General features: G+C 37.6%; 1 protein-coding gene across 5 annotated transcripts in view; it reads right to left on the bottom strand.

Annotated features, from left to right (window-relative positions):
• The window catches only part of CNTN1 (contactin 1), a 251,088-nt gene that overhangs the window by 47,462 nt on the left and 185,265 nt on the right, over positions 1 to 18,361 (bottom strand). For all 5 annotated transcript variants that reach the window (XM_035544261.2, XM_035544262.2, XM_050710799.1 and 2 more), the window contains 4 exons: positions 18,186 to 18,303; positions 16,400 to 16,550; positions 15,778 to 15,905; positions 12,025 to 12,200 (listed from right to left, as the gene is read on the bottom strand). In XM_035544261.2, the coding sequence (XP_035400154.1) occupies positions 12,025 to 12,200; positions 15,778 to 15,905; positions 16,400 to 16,550; positions 18,186 to 18,303 (573 nt within the window). The remainder of the gene's footprint in view (positions 1 to 12,024; positions 12,201 to 15,777; positions 15,906 to 16,399; positions 16,551 to 18,185; positions 18,304 to 18,361) is intronic.

Genomic DNA, 18,361 nt, shown 5'->3' with positions numbered 1-18,361 from the left:
AAACCATTACATGCTATTTATGCACGTTTGCATGATAACAGTGTCATGGAGACCTACTAACAGAGCCACCAATGCTGTGTGGCTCTTCTTTTACAAACCTAAAACAGCACAAATGTTTTTACCACAGAGAGGTTACAAGCAAAGCCCAGATACAGCTCTTACTACATTATGGCTTGGCCTAGCCATCCCTGAGTGGCCAGCTGCCATCCTAGCCTGACCTTGGCCTGGCCTTCTCTCTATGGACCTGCCCTGGTCCTGGGCTGTGCATAGCGCTGGCTGCTGCCACTGGACCTGCCCCACTTGGGGAAAGCAAGGGCCAGCCATGCTGTCCCCCCTTGCCTCAGTCTCCACAGCTCCATCGCAAAGGGTTTCAGGGAAGCAATTTACCATTCAATGAGGCTCACAGACTCCTCCTCCTTCTTTTCCTCCTCCTTTTCCTTCTCATCATCACAGACCCTAATCCTTCCCCAAGACTTTTCACCAGTGCTAGACTGCAACGTCTAACTTCAGACTCATGAATTCCATCTCACAGGCCATCCACTTTAAATTGACAAGCAATAGGCTAACACAAGGATCTGAAAACCTCCAGCAGCGATAACAAAACAGCTGACTCCACTTTAGACTTCTCAAGTTCCTACAGGAGAGCTGTTCCATTATGAAATGTCATTTCTGCTGCAGAAATACCTGTGTATGCTGTCTAATTGCTGGCATGCTTCCCATGCACAATTTTGGACCATGCCAAAAGGAACCCCAGCCAACACGTAGGCACCTAGCACACGAGATCTCTGGAAACATGGTTTGCTCCACACTGGTTTGGGAAAGTAGAAAGTTTGGCAAATTTGGTCTTCCTGTACCAGCTGACCTCAGAGCCAGATAAAAGGCACTGGTCTAACTCCCTTTTCCATTGACTTCCCCAAAATATCTGCCGGCAGCCACTGCTGCCAGGTGTATTTGCACCATATACATACTACACTTGCTTCACTGTCACATTGTTGGATGTCTTCCATCTTTTACCTATTCAGTGTTATTTCTATTTACTTGAATGGAAATCAAGTAGGAACATTAAAATAACAAAATAAAATAAAATAAAATAATAAAAAAAAACAACAACTCAGATTTCTTCACATAATGCTTTGGAAATCTTACTCTTTTGAATTCCCTTTGGAAAACCTTTAGCCCAGGTAGCTAGACATATCAAGAAAAAGCTGACTCTGTTTTTAACTTGCCTAATAGAAGACATTTTTTGGGTTTTGTTCTGACTTTTTGGGTTGGTTGTTCTTTTGGGGTTGTTGAAGGTGTTTCCACCTAGCAAATTAATAGAGGAAGTACTTCTCCATTGTCAAAGATTTAAAATCTGTTGGTTCTAATCAGAATATAGCATAAGAGTTTATAATGTCTAAGTATTTCTGTATGATGTTTTAAAATTTCAGTCAATTTCTAGCAGGCTTTTAATATGTAATATATAAAGAGAATAAAACATGATTTTACAGATATACAGAATATGATACTTAAAATGGAAACAATAAAAATAACTAACTTAGAGGGACATCTTATACTAGGTGTCAGCATTACCTGCATTCACATAAATATAGTGATGGGATTCAGCATTATATAATGAACACTGCAGTACAAAAGGAATTCCTCAACCACAGGAGTCTAATGCAAAGATGAAGTCCTTAGTAATACAGAATCGTAGAATCATTCAGGTTGGAAAAGACCTCTAAGATCATCTAGTCCAACCTTTAACCTAGTACTAAAGTCCATCACTAAACCATGCTACTAAGTTCTAAGTCTACGTGTTTCTTGAAGACCTCCGGGATGGTGACTCAGTCACTTCCCTGGGCAGCCTGTTCCAATGCTGCACAACTCTTTCAGCAAAGAAAGTTCTCCTAATATCCAACCTAAACCTCCCCTGGTGCAACTTTAGCCCATTTCCCCTCATCACTTGGTGCTTGGGAGAAGAGACCAATCCTCACCTCGCTATGGCCTCCTCTAAGGTAATTGTAAAGTACGATAAGGTCACCCTTGAGCCTTCTCTTCTCCCAGCTAAACAACCCCAGTTCCCTCAGCTGCTCCTCATAAAACTTATTTTCTAGACCCTTCATCAGCTTTGTTGCCATTCTCTGGACACGCTCCAGCACCTCGATGTCCTTCTTGTACTGAGGGGCCCAGAACTGAAAACATTATTCGAGGTGCAGCCTCACCAGAGCTGAGGTCCTGCCTTTGATAAACCCAAGCTGACTGGGCCTGCTCACGGGGTTGCCCTGTAGGTGTTGTGTGATGGCACTCAACCTAATCTGCTCCATGAGCTTCCCCAGCACTGAGGTCAGACTGACAGGCCTAGAGGCCTTAATTGTTTTATTACCATGTTACGTGATTCAAGAGATGATCTATGTAGTCTTTGCAAAATTTCTCCAGTTCTCTTAGAACCTTATGTAATACTTCATTACCTTGTGGCCTTTGGACAACCCATAATGACTACTGTCATCTTGTGTTTTGGAAAAAGTCCTTCAATTTGGGTGAAACTCTGACAAACCTACAAATTACACTTTCTGAAGAAAATCTCTAGGATGCAAAGAGCTAATCTTTATGATGTCTGAATGGCTATATTCGGGGAAAATATATAGCCATATTTTCAGATGGCTATAAGGTTCACTATCTTCAGCTACCTGTGCTTGAACAGATATGCAAAACGAATAAAATATTTTTGTCTTATGACATTTCTCTGAACCCACTGGGTAACTAGATGCACACCTGTAAAACAAGGAGCAGAACAGAGAACACTCTACACATCACAGCTACTCTGAATGAAAAACACATTTTATGTTAAGAAATACATTTTTATATATATTTTAAAATAATCAATTTGATATATTTTGCTTATTCTGTATTTTATCCCCCACCCCAAAAAAAAAAAAAAAAAAAAAAAGATTACTAAGCTAAATCACATGGTTATACATGTGGTAGTCTTTAAGGTATTTCAGAAAAGAAAAAAAAAATATCTCCAAAATATATCTGTTTTCATGAAGTTCAAAATGTTACGAAAGATTAACAGACGGATTTATATCACACTAAACTGGAAGGGGCAACATTCGGATTTTGTAACTCAACTCCAGACTGCTCAGAAATCTCATTTTGTTATAAAAAACAAACCCTGCAGTCCTGAAACCTTCACAGGCAGCAACGAAAAGAATTCAGATGTAAAATGGTACGTAAGAAAGAAATTGCTAAATATTTAGGCATAAGAAATGGTGTTATCATCACTGGATGGTTCTAGGGAACAACAAAGATCTTCAGTACAATCTAAAATATAATGGGCTGTCATTAGTGTCCCTGTATTTAGACATTTTGAATAAATGACATAAAGTTATATCATCCAGTTTTTGTTTCCTGTCTGAAAATGAGAAGAAAAAAAAAAGGTAGAGGTTAAATATTTTCCAAATGTTCTGAAAATAGAATGCCAGTTCAGATCATATTTAGGGAGATTAAAATAGTCAGATAAAACTATCCTTTTCCTTTCCAAACTCTAGTGAGGATTTTGGATGCCAGTTTAAAATTCTGATCACTTAAAATTCCAGCAAAAAATTAAATCAGTTAACACCTTTTTTTTTTTTTTTTTGGTCTAACATAAGAATTCACATCTTTAAGAAATTATTGAGGTAAACCGTTGCAACTGATAAAAACTAGAATTGAGAACATATGAAAGAGAATGCTTAATTCTGGCTAGCAATACTTCTTGATTGCCATGTAGGGTCATACAGAAATACAGGTTACACTGTCCCTTCTAAGTTCCAGGTCACACAAGAGTTCTTAGCAGTGATTAAACAGATCAACTGGATCACTGAACAATCAGGTATATGAATGCTTAGTTTCTTTGTTTATCATAGAATCATAGAATGGCTTGGGTTGGAAGGCACCTTAAAGATCATCTAGTTCCACCCCCATGCCCCCCCCCCCCCATGTTATTTTTGCTCATTTCCTTTTTAGATATTATTAAACTATGCCCATGTTAAGATATACATACATATGTATATACATATTTGCATCTTCCACACATAACTAATATGACAGGTTTTAACTAATATGTCATAACTAATATGACAATTTTCCAAAGTGCATGTAGGATCCAGACAAGAGGTGAGTCTGGAATGATGGCATTTCTGTATGGGTGCCCCCCTAGTTAATTCATGAGAATTCCAGGGGTATTGCTTTCAAGGACAGCAGCCTTTGAAAATCTGTGGGGATTACTGCATAAACGAATGTTGGCTGGCTGCCTGACTAACCACAGGTAAGCCTTTTTTTGTCTACAGTGGGCTACGCAATGCTGTCAACAGCTTTCAGGAAGAAAAATCACTGGGCGTGTCAGTACTGCAGTGGGAGTAGAGAAGGGCAGCCACCTGTTCTTCTGACCTTCAAAAATTACGACAAAGAAGTTGCAGAATTTCAAAACCCTTGAGTTTCTGTGTGTGTGTGTTTTCAATTGTTGTTGTTTTTAATGAAAGAGATAAATGGCCCTCTATTTTAGTACTCTATATAAACCTGTAGCATATTAACACTAAACATCATCCTAGAGAGGACCGTACTGCCTGTGAATCTCTGACTATTGCTTGCACTTTGATCTGCAAAGAAACAAATGCAGTTTGTCCAGACGAATAAGGTTCACAAAAACTGCATATATTAAGAATTCTCATAATCATATTATTACTTCATAAAAATGATTACAAATTCTTAAGTCTTAGTACTCCCTAATTCTTACGTTAACAATTAAATTAACATACTGTATTGTATTTATTAATGATGTACCCATATACTCACTCTAATAATAATTTCCCCTATGGGAACTTGGTTTTAAAATCTAAGTGACAGAAAACATGGAAAAACATAATGTAATTAAAAATTCATCAACCCATAGATATGGTATCGTGCCATGTTGTTTCAGAAGCTCTCCTGAATCACAGCTTTGTACGGTTGGTGATAAAGCTTTCCGTGCCTCAGAAGAAGCCCAAGTTCTTGGTGGTAAAAGAAGAGCTTACAAAGCACATAAGGAGCATGGGCATCAGCAGATTCTGTCCACAAATTAGATATGAATGCACTGTATGTTTTCATTTCAAAAACCTCGGCTTGGCTAAGTTAAAAAATGCCTTCCTTAATACAGGAAAAAATGAATCACAGACTGGAAATTGTGACAGCAGTATTCAAGGATGTTCCAAGTGTATCTGTGGTTCACCACTCAGATATTTACCAAGTTTCAAGCAAAGACTTTCATCATACAAACCCTATATTTATGCTTTAATAGTGATGTCAAAAATAGCACTGTATGCTCTATTTCTGAGATTCACTGTTCCCTTCTGACAATCACCTTTGCCAGTGCACAAAACTACTAAATGCCATCAGAATGTGACCCTACATGATGGAAAATCATTTACAAGTGCCTAGACTTTTGTTTGAAAGGAGTATCACTTCTGTTACAACCTCAGCAACAATAAAGGACCTTATGTTACTATGAAGCTAATGAACCCTTTGTAATAACAAAACTACATAAGAATCTGATAAGCAGAGATTTTTAAGCCAGGTTTACAAACACAAACCTTCACATGTGTTTTAATGCACAGTGGAGGTATGATGATAAAACAATCATTAAGAAGTAATTTGGAAGAGATGGGATTCTTGGAGATGAGATCAGCTTTTTTCCAAAGCTAGTAATAACTTAAACATTTTTTTAAATACCTGTAACTATGAACTTTAAATGAGTTCACCTGAATTATTTTGTTCCTGTACAGAAAAACCAACAGCTGGTGATGAATGTTAATGTAAATGTGATTGTAGCTACTTCCTTGATATTGAGATCAGAGATGACATGGGGACAACATCATCAATGCAGTTCTAGTGTCTCAATTCCGTTCACAGAAGAGCTTATCTCACTTTGCTTTATAAGCTACAGCTGGCATAAAAGTTACGGGTAAATAAAAAACCCAGCAGGATAATGATGACAGGGCCATTCCCACCAAAGAATCTCTTCCTTCAGTGAACTATATTTATATGTAAAGGAAGTACTGTGCTAATTCTACCCCTGAAATGTGGACTGGAAAATACTTCCAACAAATACATTATTCTTCCCCATTCAGCATACCACTGCGACTGCCTCAGGATACTATGCTTTGTACCAGCACCCTTGTGGTAATATGCCCTGTTATTTTACTTCTAAGAGGAAAAAGAAAAGACTAGATATTTGTTCACTTGTACTCATGGCTCACAGCCTTATGGTTGATGATGAAAATTCAGAATAAACTGCCAACTATATTTCTACGTGTAGTGCTGAATCCATGTGGCTTTTTCAGGTCCTGTTTAGCTACATAGGGATGATACATGGATTTTGGCAGTTTGTGAAGACTCACAAGCACATAAGGTTACAGGTCAACTGATTTTGCAGTGTATTATTATTATTATTTTTTTTAGTTCTAGAACAGAAGTTGGCATATCTTGATCCCTTTAAACAGACTATATTTCTTTGTGCTGGAAATAGCACTGCAGATTAATAATAGGTTTCCTCAATGCCTTCAGTCAGAGCTAACTGCTTTCTGGCTTCACCCTCAGCTCTATGTCTTCTGCTTTCCTGCTCCTCCTTGCTTTTAACCACTGACTCCATCCATCTCATTCCATGCTTGCTACATTACTATTAAGTCTCTTTCCCCAAACCTAGCCAAAATATGTGACTTCAAACTCACTCATGTCTAAAGTCTCTCCCTAATGCATTAGGGCACTGAAAGCAATGTATTGAGACAGTGCCTTCAGAGAGTCCTGTGTCTCTTTCAGAAAAAGTAGAAGCTCAAATGATTTGGTTGGCCATGCTTCATGAACAATCATCTATCCCCTCAATATATTCAATAAACTGTATTGAACGAGCTCGCTGTGCCTCTGACTCCCAGGTTTTGTTCCAGTCCACACCAAGCTGCTTCTTCCTCATCACTGGGTAACCGAGCTTCCCTATCTAAATATTTTCCTCTAATTCTTCAGTTCTGCTGATGAACTTTCTGTTGATTTCCTGTCATTTAGCTGTACCTAGACTCAACACTCTGCAAGGAAGATTACCTCGGGAAGCAGTGAGGAAAAATTAAAACAAACATCTTTGTATCTTTTCTGCTGCAGAAGACTGTGGAGTGTACAAGAGAGATTTATACAGTAAAACTGTCTGTTCTGTAATCTGTTAAAGCAGGAACATACAACAATATATTTTTGTCTATCACATCCAAACAAGGAATCATCATTCTTTTCAAACTATGACTTACAAAACCCAAGCAGGTATTAAGCTATACTCCTCCAATGGGATTTTACAGTCCAACTTACTCTCTGTGGTTTACAAAAACATCTGTTTTGGAGAACTTTCCTTTTTGGCAAATGCTGTCTCCAATCTAGAACTCATCTCACCTATTTCAGACATCTATAGTGTGGATTTTGGTATCTGAACTAAACACTTTTTGCAGTCAAAGCAAAGAAACAGGCCCTTCCACCTGTGATTTACTTTAATGAAAAGTAGCTGTCTGGCCACGCATCTTCAGAGCATTATGAATGTGGTCCTTGAAGACTGCAAAGTTTTCTGCACTTTGGAGAGGGGTAAGGTAAGATGAATAGTATTTGAATATAGAACTAAAAAACAAAACAAAACAAAACGGCTTTTGAGAATGCAGTGACGTCCAGTCCACACTGCTGCACAATTATGCACAGACAGCTTGGATTCAGAAGTGACTTCAAAGTCAAATAGAGCCTGAGCAACAAGTCCTGCAAGTTCTGTGCCAAACATGTTTTGTCACCTTTGTGTCATGTCTCTGTGAACACTGGAGAGCACAATGCAAAGGCCTGACTTCAGAGTCAGCATGGATTCAGTACATCTTAATTCCTGCTTAGTAGCACTCATGACAATGGGGTGTGTCAGCACCATCTCAAACAGTGCTCCTCATTCTGTGAGAGCTTCTTACTTGGTTGCAATGCTACACAATGTCCAGAATGTGTAATGACACCTTTCTTGGCCTGGGAACAGTCTAGCAAAAATTCTGTAAAAGAAGTTACGGGAAGGGAAGGGAAGGGAAGTTATGGGAAGGGAAGTTACGGGAAGGGAAGTTACGGGAAGGGAAGGGAAGTTACGGGAAGGGAAGGGAAGTTACGGGAAGTTACGGGAAGTTACGGGAAGTTACGGGAAGGGAAGGGAAGGGAAGGGAAGGGAAGGGAAGGGAAGGGAAGGGAAGGGAAGGGAAGGGAAGGGAAGGGAAGGGAAGGGAAGGGAAGGGAAGGGACAAATTTCCAAATGGAACAAGCCAAATTATGGAGTTATCTTCCTGACAATCTATACAAATTAACTAGTGTGTTCCAAATATACATTAAAAATAGAATTATACACCTTCACTTTCACATATAAAAGAGAATGTTTTGTAATAACAAAATTTATTTGGATAGTGTATTTAAAATATGAATTAAAAGTAAGCCTTTCAGTCTTTAAATATACATGACAAAATCGAGATCCATAAATAACAAATGACCAAACATCAGATGTTTCCCAGTTACTTAAGTGCTATATCTGCACAGGATTTGAAAGGAAATGTTAATGTCTAGTTTCTCAATTAAATAACAACCATACATAAAGTCAAAAGCAAGCAACTTAATAGTAAGATTTTGTAGACTCCATTTAACACTTCGAAAGTTAACCGAATAGTATGTATATTTTTCATTCTAAATATCACCGTCATACTTGGTCATGTGAAATCAAAACAGCACTGACAAATGTTGTTTTGATAAATGAGTTTTAGTACTAATGTAATGCAAATTAGTTTTGCCTTTAGCAAATGATGAAGTTACCAATGCTTCCATTTAAAGAAAAAGAGACTTATGCAGGTATTTACATGAATTTCATTAGCGTTCAATTATATGTATGTGACAACAATATTAATATTATGTTCAGAATTGAAATATTGTGGCTGTATCAAGTTTCCGCATGTTGATCTGCATTGTCAACACAAATTATAGTGATATTATCAGAAAGATAGAGTAGGATCCTTCAACAACAGGAAATTATAGCAGAGGGCATGCATCATATGGCCAGTAATTGCAATATTCATGATGGAATATTTTTTCTTTTATGTTTGTGAAGAGTTCTGTGGCAGAATGGGAGTTAGGGCTGCTGCTGTCTCATGCACACGCAACAGCTCATGCCTTTGCATCCGAAAAAGCCTGAGCAAACCTGCCACCCAGTGACTTCAGATGAGAATTGCAAAAGAGATGTAAGCAGTGGGCAGGAGAAAATCCCTTTACTCATTTTAGAAGGGGGGGGGGGTGGGTGGGTGGAACACCTTTATGTAAGAAAATGATAACAAATGAAACAGAAATGTTGAAAGTACATATTCCTTTCAATTACGTCCTATATAAACATTTATATTTAATCCCTTACATTTTTAAAGAATATCCTATATTAAGTGCTGAATCCTGAAATAACTGAAATCCTGAAATAACTACAAATCTCAGCTACAGACTTGGAATGCAATCCTACTGCTCCCTCTGTCCTGAGTGATGAAGAACAAGTTGCTTGTGGAAGAGCAACAGAAATTATCTGCACTTACTTTGCATTTGAAAGCAAAAATAAGGCTCAGAAATACAAACCAACAAGCTTCCCCAGCTTCAATTATTTATACCTGTATTGACTGAGTGCAAAAGGAACATAACAAACTAAGAAGCATCCCTCAGCAAGACAGAGTTACACTCTGACAAATAAATTAATTGATGTTTGGTTCTAAGCTACTTAACTTTAACAGTCTAAATGAATTAATAGTTAGTCACGCCTCAGCTACTTCTGCATACTATGGAGTAAGCATCTCTATAATCTATTGAAAGAGCCAAGTTACATCTAGCACAAGATTCAACACCTACATGAAGTGAAACACCTCTCTCTCTCTGTCTCCAGACTGTAGAAACAAGACAGGTCAATTTGGTTTTTAAAATATTGCAGAGTCAGGAAGTATTTGGGATCGGGAGACCCAGGACCACCAGCTATCTCTGAAAGATGAAGCAGGTGGCTAGAAACCTTAATACTAAGTCAAACTTCAGAGAGAATTATGCCCTACACACTTGCTGAAGCCCATACTTGCCCCCAAACTCATTCTCTAGAAGTGTTTTGGTAGAAAGCGTCCTAAAATTGTGATTAAATTTCAGAATAAAATTCCTAAATATATATATATATATTTCCTTCTATTTTCCTTATTAAAAGGAAAACTCAGAGGTGTACGTCGATATAAGAACTTTTCTTCAACACATGACAAACAGATGGAGAAAGTTCAGGCTTTACATCACAAAGTCCTCTGGTAAAGGCAGTTTCACCTTTCTTCTGCACCAAAATCATTGTTTCATCTACTCTTTTAGTCAGATTTGCTGTTTAGCATAACACAACTTCTTTGTATGACTTCTGTCAAGTGGTTAAAAACAAGCAACTAAAAAAGAATGGACAAAATTAGGAATGGTTCTTTCTACAAGGATTCCTTTTACACAGAATACGTTCAATAGAAGCTTTACCCTTTAAGCTCTTATTTTGACCAACACGCAGACTCATTCTGGCCTTTATCTGGGGAAAAATTAATGCTATTTGGAGGTGATTTAAGCTTCTCCAAGGTACTGCTATGTAGTGATCAGTACCTATGTGGAAATAAAGACATCAAAAGTGTGGCCTAACAGTCACATGCAGGAATTTTTTTGGATGATGCTGGAGTATTAGTGTAAATCTACATAGTTTGTAGATATAAACAGAACATCAAATAACACTTTTCTAATTTCTTAGTACTCTGCTACTGAGTTTAGACATAGACTTTCGGAAGCTTTATTTCAGAAAGAGATTTATGTCTTTGGGTTTCAATGTTTTCCAGCTGACCTTCGTATAGTTCTACTGTCTTTTTGGACAAAGACTCGTTCTCTCACCTAAAGAGAGCATGGTGACTTCTTAGGGATAATTACAACTCAGCAAATGAGCAGGCTAAGGCAGCTCTGGGCCTTTGAAGGACTGGTTTGTTCCAAAGCAGACTAAAATAGCTATGCTTGAAATATCTTCTCACTTGGAGATAAACAGATATTTAAAAAATAACAACAGAAAAAAATAATCTCTTGGTCAATGGAAAATTAAATAACGTTGCTGGTTTAGGACAAAGACTCTGTAGGAGCTACTGTTAGAAGGCAGATAAGTTTGAAGACAGAGCTGAAACTGACTACAGGCCCTGGAGTTCTTGACCTCACAGGCACTGTTAGCAACCTTTTCTCTCCACACACAAGTTTCTCTTGGGAGCATGAAAAGAATCTCTATCTAAATTTGAGTATTTTTATATCATTTAAACTCAGAACAACAGAATAAATATATAAACACTCTGAGGTTGTGGTTGAATATTACATAAATTATCATTAGACACAGGCAGAAAGGATTTCTGCTTAAGGTATTAATTTTGAATAAGCCTGACAGAAGACTGTAAAGAGATAACCATATACTCAAACACAAAAGGTCTATAATTCCTCTTTCTATGTGCCAAAATAAGTGTCTTTGTATTAACTTGTTTAGACTTCACACAAACTCTTCTTGCTCAGTGTTTACAGACTGTTTGACTCCTACCCACCATCTGGCCCAGCCTTGTGCCAAATTCCAGAAATGCTGATGAGAAAAACACGGGCAAGTTAAAGTGAATGTATATGCATGCTTTTCCAAGATAATCTGCACCCTGTTTACTATCAAGCTACCTACTTACCAGTTGTATTCACTCTTCATCAGAGTGGGATTTAACTGAAATATCAAAATACTTACGTCAATTTAGATATCTGAATTCAGGTATCTACCTGCAAGTGTCTACATGTCTGTAAGTTGTCTACAGTAATTTTATGTTATGTTCTTAGCCTACTGTATTTATACAGACTTGAACCAACACAACAGAAAAAGTAAAACAGAAAGGACAATTTGTGATAAAGAAAACTAGTATTTCACATATTAAATAAGGATCTATAGTATCTTACCATAACATTCCTTTCATAATGTTCATGCTCTTTCTCAAAATCTATTACAAAGCCATTTAGAGACCAAATAAATGTCAGGTCTAATGTGGGATCATGGGATGCAATGCATTGCATGGTAGCATTCTCTCCAACGGTGACATCAACATTCAGCGGCGCTAAAGTAATCCTTGTAGCTTCTGTGAAGTTAACAGCAAACATGGAAAATTCCAATAAGAGTTTATGCAAATATAAGCTCAGTTCTGTAACTGTTTGATTATACATGAAACCACTCCCTCAACTCTAGTTTACATGTTATTCATGCAGCTACATTTGAAAGAACCAAATTAAACAGAACAAAGGAAAACTTCTACAACTGAAATGCCTAACTTGTATTTAGCTGTCCTTTGAAAATGATTATGGTTCAGTCTCTGAATCATATTACTAACTATGCAAAGCTATTTTTATTCTTTTACTATATCTCAGGTAGAGAGAAGACATGTTAAGAATCTTACGTGACCTGTGTTGTATTTCTTGTTTTAATTATAGTATTTATTATGTTTAAAAACCTGTCTCTTTCACAAACAGAAAGTTCTACTCAGTTGTCAGGCTGAGTCAAATTTCCATTACAGCATTGCAGGAACCAAGATCTTAATTTCTCTGCTGAGAAACAGTATAAGGGATGTATAACAAACTATACAAATAACTACACATGGAAAGAAAATGAATACAAGAAAAGGAAGAAAGCTGTACACCCCTCAGCAATGTCTCTTATCATTACAGAAACCAAAAAAAAAAAGGCAGAGAGTTCAATGCTTGCTAGAGATCTTGGTACATGCATCAAATTTATGGCAAATTAGTGACACGATCCTGGAAGAAACTCACTGAATACTTGTGATACTTGTTCCTTTTCTCTCAGATACAATCATGAAACAAAACGCCACTGAATATTTGCTCCTCACACCGTGGCATATAATAACTTCCCACAACTATGAGAGTGGGTGCCAAAACCTGGAAGATGATAGTCATAAGAGCTACTGCCACCAGTTAAGATCCAGGTTTCAGTGTGCTCCAAAGCACACACTACACCCTATTATAAACATAACTGCAAAGTATCTTCAATAAACTTAACATTTCTTGTCACTCTGACTTGGAGAGAAACTTTTAGCCAGGTCCTACTCTAGTAATCCAAAAAGTGCCTAATCCCGAGACTATGAGTATGGCACAACTACTCAGTATCTCAGATTGGAGTATCTCAGTGCTTGGAGCGACCTGTTAACATCTGATCTCTAAAACCCTTGCTATAGACACGTTTTAGGATAACTGATGCACTCTAATATTATGCTTCTATATTCAGTGTTTGGTTCTACTATCAGTGAGTTAATAAATGTTTACATAAAGAACTACCAGTCTAAGAAGTTGCTGAAACAGTGGTCCAGAAGCACTGAAAAAATAGCATGTGGGAAAGGCCATCAGACTTTACAGTGCCTATCAACTTCAGTTTAACTTTTAAATTTCTTGTAGTCACAACCAATGTCTGAAAAGTTTTATGAGCCACACAAAGTGCTTGGAAATGCCATTTTCAAAGCATTCTTAGTCAACACTTATCACTATCTGCAATGTGAAAATAATTTTGAAATATATCATCTGAACATTCTGTTTCTGCTGTGATGTAAGGGAGGCATCTTAGTCCTTTGGTATCCCTTCTTAGATGAATCAGAGCAGAATACTCCAAAATTTAGAACTTTGTTATACCTAGTTTATATAGTTCATAAAGCTATGGTTTAATTGTTTCACTGTGCAGATTTACTATGCAAATGTTCATCTTGATTTTAGAAGGTATGACTGGACTATAAAGGGGCTGGATATTTATTTATATAACCTTTCAAGATAATTAAATGGCTGAGGGTAATACTAGGACATGTAAAACTGCAGAAGATGATGAAGAGTAACTGCAAACATTGAAAAGATCTGATTAATCAAAATAAAGACTTACAATAGCATAGAATCACAGAAGCACAGGTTGGAAAAGACTTCAAAGTTCATCATGTCCAACAGTTAACCTAGCACTGCCAAGTCCACCACTAACCCATGTCCCTAAGCACCGCATTTACACATCCTTTGAATGCCTCCAGGGATGGTGACTCAATCACTTCCCTGGGCAGACTGTTCCAATGCTCCACAGCCCTTTCAGTGAAGAATTTTTTCCTAATATCCAACCTAAACCTCACCTAGCACAACTTGAGGCCATTTCCCCTTGTCTTATCACTTGGTGCTTGGGAGAAGAGCCCAATCCCCACCTCGCTATAGCCTCCTGTAAGGTAATTGTAGAGACCAATAAGGTCTCCCCTGAGCCTCCTTTTCTCTATGCTAAACAACCCCAGTTCCCTCAGCCACTCCTTAAAAGACCTGTGTTCCAGACCCTTCAGCAGGTTCACTGCTCTTCTTTGGACACACTCCAAGGCCTCGATGTCCTTCTTGTAGTGAGGGGCCCAAAACTGAACACAGTACTCAAGGTGTGGCCTCACCAGAGCTGAATACAGAGGGACAATCACTTCCCTAATCCTGCTGGCCACACTTTCTGACACAAGCCAGGATGCTGTTGGCCTTCTTGGCCACCTGAGCACACTGCTGGCTCATATTCAACCAATACCCCTGGATCCCTTTCCGCCGGGCAGCTTTTCAGGCACCCATCCCTCAGCCTGTAGCATTGCATGGGGTTGTTGTGCCTCAAGTGCAAGACCCAGCACTTTGTCTTGTTGAACCTCATACAGTTGGCCTCAGCCCATCAGTCCAGCCTATCAAGATCCCTCTGCAGAGACTTCCTACCATAGAGCAGATCAACACTCACACCTAACTTGGTGTCATCTGAGAACTTACTGAGGGTGCACTTGCATCCACTTGCATTGATGAAGATATTGAAGAGAACTGGCACCAATACTGGGGGGACACCACTGGTGACCAGCCTCCAACTGGATCTAACTTCCTCTTAGTACAATAAATCAGCTATAAAAATGCTTGTGATGATACAGATCTGATGATACAGATTAATTCTTACATTAGTACATCAATGATGTGTTATTGAGCTGCCAAATCCAGCATGCCTTCTGGAACAGACATTAAAAAGTGTATTTAATAAATGACTCTTCTACAATCAGTAAGACTTTGTAGACATAACTGTTCATGAATGTCATCTTTTCTGTCTTAATTCTACAGCTATTTATTACTTAACATCAGATTTAAAATATGCAGTTATGGATATTCAATCAGTATTCAGTCAGTAAATACTAATATCTTTAAGGGAAAGGAATTTAGTAGTTCACCTATATGGCTATATACTCCTATCTCACAAATTTAATGCATGTTTATTTAACCGCAATGCTTTCTCAGTCTTGTTTACCTCACCAGAGGAAAAAAAAAATAAAAAAAAATTAAAGATGGTCGATAGCAGTCCCATTTCTCTCTTCCAGCCATGATCCTAGATTTGTGCTTGAGCTAAGCTACCAAGTTGAATGAGGGCATCAGAATATGTCAATTTAACAGACTAGATTTAATAAGTCCTGAAAACTGAGATGCAATTTCTGACATGGTGCACATGTAACCAGTTTCTACTGTGCAATACATTTTAAAAGTGCAATTCATTTTTAAAAGAGCAACTAAATTAGAAAGAAAACATATAAAGTGGCTTGCAAAAGTACTGCAATGCTGGGACAAAAAATAGTGATTTTTAATTGTGGGATACTACCTGAAGCAAACTAATGCAATTTAGAGGTTTACCTGTCATTTCTAGAACACCAGTGCTATTAGCTTTTCCTCGGTTATTTTCTGCAAAACAGGTGTAGCGACCTTCATCCAGCTTTGTGATATTGATAATCTCCAGGCTCCCATCATCCCAGATTCGTATGCTATTGAAAGTGCAAAAATTACAGCAAGGGAAATAAAACATTTAGATCAGAAAGAAATAATTTCAGTTGGAACTGTAGTAAGTTAAAAGACACCACACTCATCTCTTGGAAGCTCATCTCTAACTGCTACATTTATAAACACCCCTATAATCCAAAAATATTTAAATAGATTGTGGCATGATTAGATGCCTCACATTGCTGGAGCAAGAGAGTGTACTTCTATTTACTAGTAATCATTTAAATATTTTTCTAACAGTTTTGTAATACAATTCAATTCTGAAATGTGAACAACACCAAGCAGACTAGCTAAAGCTGCACGCCCTGCTAGCTCTATGGATCCACACTGCTAGTAACATTTTGGCATATCATTTTCCCGAAACTACACATTCTCCTGCCCATGAACTCTTCAAAAATGAGGACTAGCCTGCACGATAAATACAAACATAAGACAGCAATTTTAAGATTCATAGTGTCCACTAACAGTCAATACTAACCGGCTCCCATTTACAAGCAATTCAGTTCCTTTGCTCCAGGAGAATTTTGGCTTAGGAGCAGCTTTAGGTTTGCATTCAATGATAACACGCCCCCCTTTAGCTGCTAGGATTTTCTTCTTCATAGGGTTCAGTTCAAAAGTAGGAGGTGAAGCTGAAAGCAAAAATTAACACAAGTACTGCTGTTAGTGCCTTTTCTGAAGAACACAATTTGTTTGTAACATTAAAAAATATATATATATCAAAAATATTGAATTGTATACGAATGTCCATTATTCGGACCAGTGAGAAAAATATATTAATGATACAAAGATGTGGTGAGAAGCAGATGGTGATCTAAAAGAAACAGCGAAGATCACTGTGTAGTTACATACTGTGTTATAGCAGAAGTTTCTTTTTGTTCACTTCTAAACCTCCATCTAAGTTTAATCTAAGAAGATCAAAGCCCACTGAAATCAATAGAAAGTTACTCCTTTTCAAAGGCCTTTTGATCAGTCCTAATAAGATTTAGATTCCAAGAGCCCAACTTCTGTAAGAAGTTGCTCAGTCAATTACACTTTCAAATTGTATGTTGTTTTACTTTTCAGTGGTTTTAAACTCTTATCTAGCAACTTTCAGTTTGTTCCCTTCTCTCTCTTTCTAGTTTTCTGTTTGGCCAGCTGTCTTTAAGTGCTCCCTGAGATGTACAACTGTAATTAGAGATGACTGTAGCAAGCATCACACTTATGTACCTTAGGTCAGACTTTTGCTTACTATTTTTTTCTTTATTTATAACTAAATATGAGAAAAAAATACTTTTAATTACTTTGTATTTCAGTGTACCATCACTATTAACCATGCCAGCAAATATGTGCACAGCTTGGGGAAATATGGCTTTTAGTTAATTATAGAAGTACAGAGAAGTCTGCTTAAACATCCACATCTTACCAACAATGATGTTTGAAAATGCTCATGCAAAAAGTGCTCGTTTCTGGGTAATCAGGCTGGCAGTGAGTAAATGGCTATGGAGAAATAGTAAAGGATGAAGTATTGTGCAATGGGTTGGGGAAGTCAAATATTGCTCTTGGGAAAGTCTGGATGTGAGTTTGAGATGGAAAGAACACAGGGTAACTACTCCAAGGAAATCTCCTATGGAAGCCACGTCAAATAGCCAGTGCATCTGCACTAATGTCATCAGTGAAAAGGTCAGAAACTATTTTAAGCCTGTGCACTCTGGATCTGAAAGTCTAGCTTCCTATTAAAGGATGATGCTTTGGAAAATACAATGGATTAATAACTATATCCAGCCATCAAATGGGACAGCTATGTCACACGCAAATATTGAAACTGATCTTAATGAGCTATAGAAGGCAAAAGCAAAGGGAAGAGTGAAGAGAAAGATTTTCAAAGGCCTTGTGCCTGACAACACAGCTTCTAAGAAAGCAAATTTTGCCCAACAGAGGAGTGAGTGTAGGTGAGCAAAATAAGAAAACACTTCTCAACACGTTTTGCAAGCTTAACAGGGTAGTCAGCAACTCTATGCACTTCATATAATTTCTGCACTATCATTTCCTCTGTATGGTAATAGCAGCAAGCAAATAGAAAAAATACAGTAATAAAAAATTTCCATAAATTAGTATCTTGATTGCTCATGTTGTCAAAACCTTACTAGAGAGCTCAAATAAACCCCATCTCACCTAGATTCAGTGAGTGTTCTTTCCCCTCATGCTCACAGTAATTTGTTACCAAGCAATTCCTGCAAATAAGACTCGAATCTCAAGTAGTATATAGAGCAAATAATCTTACTGACCCACAATCTTCAGTTCAGCATTTGCATAAATAATTCCATGTGTGTTTTCTGCTATACACTGATACATGCCAGCATCTTCAAAGGTCAGACTTTGAATTCTTAGTTCACCTTTCCGGAACTAAAACACAATCAATAAAACAACAAGATATTCATATAGACAACATATACTGATGAAT

Source organism: Cygnus atratus, chromosome 1, assembly GCF_013377495.2.
Source record: "Cygnus atratus isolate AKBS03 ecotype Queensland, Australia chromosome 1, CAtr_DNAZoo_HiC_assembly, whole genome shotgun sequence".
NCBI classification, from domain to species: domain Eukaryota; kingdom Metazoa; phylum Chordata; class Aves; order Anseriformes; family Anatidae; genus Cygnus; species Cygnus atratus.
This window is presented reverse-complemented; position numbering and strand designations above follow the sequence as displayed.